This window comes from Arachis hypogaea, chromosome 9, assembly GCF_003086295.3.
Source record: "Arachis hypogaea cultivar Tifrunner chromosome 9, arahy.Tifrunner.gnm2.J5K5, whole genome shotgun sequence".
NCBI classification, from domain to species: Eukaryota; Viridiplantae; Streptophyta; class Magnoliopsida; order Fabales; family Fabaceae; genus Arachis; species Arachis hypogaea.
In genome coordinates this window covers 84,075,003-84,078,881 of record NC_092044.1, presented here as the reverse complement: position 1 = coordinate 84,078,881, position 3,879 = coordinate 84,075,003, and the positions used below count along the sequence as shown (strand labels likewise).

The 3,879-nt window shown below is 34.2% G+C and overlaps 1 protein-coding gene across 5 annotated transcripts; it reads left to right on the top strand.

Moving 5' to 3' along the window:
• Window positions 1–609: 609 nt before the first annotated feature.
• LOC112711131 (acetylornithine deacetylase-like) lies at window positions 610–3,475 on the top strand. 5 transcript variants are annotated; one of them, XM_072203078.1, is made up of 6 exons: window positions 712–829; window positions 944–1,149; window positions 1,242–1,486; window positions 2,138–2,341; window positions 2,415–2,578; window positions 2,652–2,786. In XM_072203078.1, exons 2-4 carry the CDS (start codon window positions 1,117–1,119, stop codon window positions 2,142–2,144), a joined length of 285 nt encoding a protein of 94 aa, XP_072059179.1. In that variant the 5' UTR covers window positions 712–829; window positions 944–1,116; the 3' UTR covers window positions 2,145–2,341; window positions 2,415–2,578; window positions 2,652–2,786. The 5 variants fall into 5 exon arrangements, 4 of the variants coding, with proteins under 4 accessions (XP_072059178.1, XP_072059176.1, XP_072059179.1 ...); XM_072203077.1 differs by having other exon boundaries at window positions 610–1,149; XM_072203076.1 differs by having other exon boundaries at window positions 2,415–3,475.
• The last annotated feature ends 404 nt before the right edge of the window (window positions 3,476–3,879 follow it).

Sequence of the window (3,879 nt, the reverse complement as noted above, 5' to 3'; positions counted from 1 at the left end):
TCCTCAATCAGAATCTTCGTGGTATTAGCTAGAATTGATGGCGACATTCATGGGAATCCGAAAAGTCTAAACCTTGTCTGTGGTATTCCGAGTAGGATTCAGGGATTGAATGACTGTGACGAGCTTCAAACTCGTGATTGTTGGGCATGATGACAAACAGAAAAGAATCAATGGATTCCATTCCAACATGATCGAGAACCGACAGATGATTAGCCGTGCTGTGACAGAGCATTTGGACCATTTTCACAGAGAGGATGAGATTTAGCCATTGACAATGGTGATGCCCTACATACAGCTTGCCATGAAAAGGAGTAAGAAGGATTGGATGAAGGCAGTAGGAAAGCAAAGATTCAGAAGGAGCACAGCATCTTCATACGCCTATTTGAAATTCTCACCAATGATCTACATAAGTATCTTTATCTTTATTTTTTGTTTATTTATTGTTATTATTCGAAAACTCCATAACCATTTATTATCCGCCTAACTGAGATTTACAAGATCACCATAGCTTGCTTCATACCAACAATCTCCGTGGGATCGACGCTTACTCACGTAACGTTTATTACTTGGACGATGCAGTGCACTTGCTGGTTAGTTGTGCGAAATTGTGAAGTTATATTTGGATCATGGTATCATGCACCAAGTGTTTGGCGCCATTACCAAGGAGAGAACGAACATAAATGCCATTATCAGAAATCACAATTTTGCCTATCAATGTTCTATTTTTTTTCCTGCAATTTTTCTATTTTTGCTTAGCGTTTGATGTGCTAAAGTTGTTGCAATTATTTGTTCTTTGCGCTCTATTTTACAGGAATTTATCATAATAATTGTATGCTCATATTGATATTTGCAGTTTTTACTTTGAAATCTCTTGTTTCTTTTTAATTTTACTAGCATTCAACATGTTCGATAAAATGCTTTAACTAGATTTCTTTGAATCCAGAAGAAGACAAGGTGGTCAAGCACGTGCTCGGCTCCCTCCTCCCTTTAAGCACCACCACCGGCGGCAGTCCCTTGATCCTCAATCATGTCACCTACTTCCCCGGCAGAGGCAACCTCATCGTCGAGTACCCCGGCACCTCCCCGGACAAAATCCTCTCCTTCGTTGGTTGTCACATGGATGTGGTCACCACCAACCCCAACGATTGGGTACTCCTCTTCTCTTATTTCAATTTTGAACCATTGGTGTTAGGGTTTATTGATATTTTTTTGTTTTACTTTGGTATGGGGATTCATTTCAGGATTTTGATCCGTTTACGTTGAGCATTGACGGGGATAAGCTTAGGGGTCGTGGAACCACTGATTGTTTGGGACACATGGCATTTGTGACGGAGCTCTTCAGGAAGCTCGGGAAAACCAAGCCCAGTTTGAAATCGAGTGTTGTTGCTATTTTCATAGCGAATGAAGAGAATTATGCCATAACTGGAGTTGGTGTTGATGCTATCGTTAAAGATTGCCTCCTTAACAAGCTTAAGAAAGTCCCACTGTAAGTTGTTATTATTATTATTATTATTTTTTCTTCAACAGTGGAACTTGAATTTGTCTCTGCTCCACTTAAATACTTAAGTTGTTATTACCCAGACTTTGATAAAAGGCTATGTTTCTTATCTTTTCTTCATGAGTTAATTTCAATTCTATTTGAAGGAAACATGGTTAGAGCACTACACCAAACTTAATTACCTTGCTGTAGTTGCAAACTTGATGAGTATATACTATATAGTATAATTACCGTGGTCAAAATTGATTGTGTGAATTTGGCAACCAGTAGATGTTATCAAAAGAAATCTCCCGATTACCAAAATTTTCAATGTAATATCTGCTCGCTCTTTTATGTTTTTCTTTTTGTGATTATGGTTTCATAGTGATCTTGATCGAGTCTGAATCCAAAGTGTTTGGAATTTTGTGGTATAGACTTGGACACCTTAATAACTGGCCATCTGTTCAAATAATGCACGTGTCTGAACAAAATTACATGCAGATTTAGAAAGCTAGTATATAGAGCCACCTTTTCTATCTTGGGAACTCACTTGTATTCCTTTCACCTCCTCTTTTTCTTGTGTTAAATATGGAGCTTCGCAAAGCTATCTTAGCCTTTGTGTTGATCTTGGTTCTTTCCTTATTGTATGGCGGGGTTAAGGCATTGAGTAGAAGGGACTACTCTTTGGTAGAGAAGAGTGAGAGGAGACCTTTAGTTGTTTCTGAATATGGAACGGTCTCCGCCGTTGATGTCTAAGCCGGGCATGGTGCACCGTTACACCATCTTCAGTTCATCACATTGGAACCTAACTCTCTCTTCCTTCCCATCCTTCTCCATGTAGATATGCTCTTATATGTCCAACAGGTACCCTTCACTTGCTTATTGCTCTATCTTCTCATGTATTTATGCACAAATTGAGTTATGCTATTGATTTCAGGGAGTGGAAGATTAACTAGTGCAGATGAAGATGGAACAAAGAGCATTGATTTACGTGTAGGAGATCTGTGCAAGCTAGATGAAGGAACTGTTTTTCATATACAGAGCAACTCTGATGAACTTTGCCTCTATGCCATGTTTGCCAATTCAGACGATCACGCTTATGTAACAAGTGCTTCTGCTAATCTACTTTTTAACTAGTCTAACTAGTTTATAATTAAGCTTTCTTTCAATGCAGGATCCTTCAATAGGTGCTTACTCAATGGTCAACGAACTCATCAAAGGCTTTGACAAGAGAATTATTCAAGCAGCATTTAAGGTGTCAATACTCAATACACACTCATCTTATACTCATATTGCTCAGAAAAATTGACTTTTTAATATTACTCTTTTGTTTTGTCATAATCAAGGAACTGATGCAAATCATATTTATGCTTTTAATTTTCATCAATTAGTGTCAATGGGGCAGAAAACAGGAAAGGTTAATATTAGAATCACTATGCATTTGTCTTAAATATCAAAGCCAAAATATTTAAGCTTCTGTGCATTCATGTTGTCTGGATATATAGACAAATTAAATCACTTTTTCTGTTTCTAACTTGTTACATTATCGATTTTTGTTTTCAGTCCCATGTTAAGAAATTTGTTTTGTAGTTATTGTAACCAACTTCAATTGTTTTATAGTTTTTTAATGGCTATGTTTTGACTGTTTTATAGTTCTATATGGCATTTCAAGCATTGACAGTGAAATTTGTATAGTATACTATATAGACATTTATTTATTAAAGCATTAATTAAAAGTCATTGAGTTTAACTTCATATAGACATATTATTCTTTCAATAGTTCAATTTCACATAAAATGCTTTTTAGTGATTAACTTCATTTTCAACAATATTATTCTAACATTACTATAGTGTCTTTCACAATGACCATTAATGCTTTAATAGCTCTTTGCTTATAGATTATTATTTAATATTATTACAAAGCATTTAATTAGAAACACATTAAGCAGATGCGATTTTCTGAATGCAGGTTATTCAAAGCAACATAAAAGGTCACAGTTGTTACATTATTAATATATTTGTTTTAGATGTGATTTGAAGATTAGTTAATTAGCAAATGTCAAATGACTGTTAATGTACTTTGATAATAGTAATTTATGAATGAAGATTGAATTTTGAATAAATGTATTACATTTTAAATATACATTGAAATAAATAATCTTTATTTGTAAATTTAGTGATTTAATAATTTTTAAAAAATGTCATTTTTGATAAATTTAACGTTTTATAATAAAAATCTTGATGTTAAAATTTATAGTTTAAAGTCATTAAATATAGAAAAATTGTCAAAGAATAGTAACTTAGTAACGTTTAAATTAAAAACTGTTACTAAAAATATTGTGACGTTTAAATAGTCACAAATATGTTAAAAACTGTCAAAGAATTAGTAATTAGTGACGTTT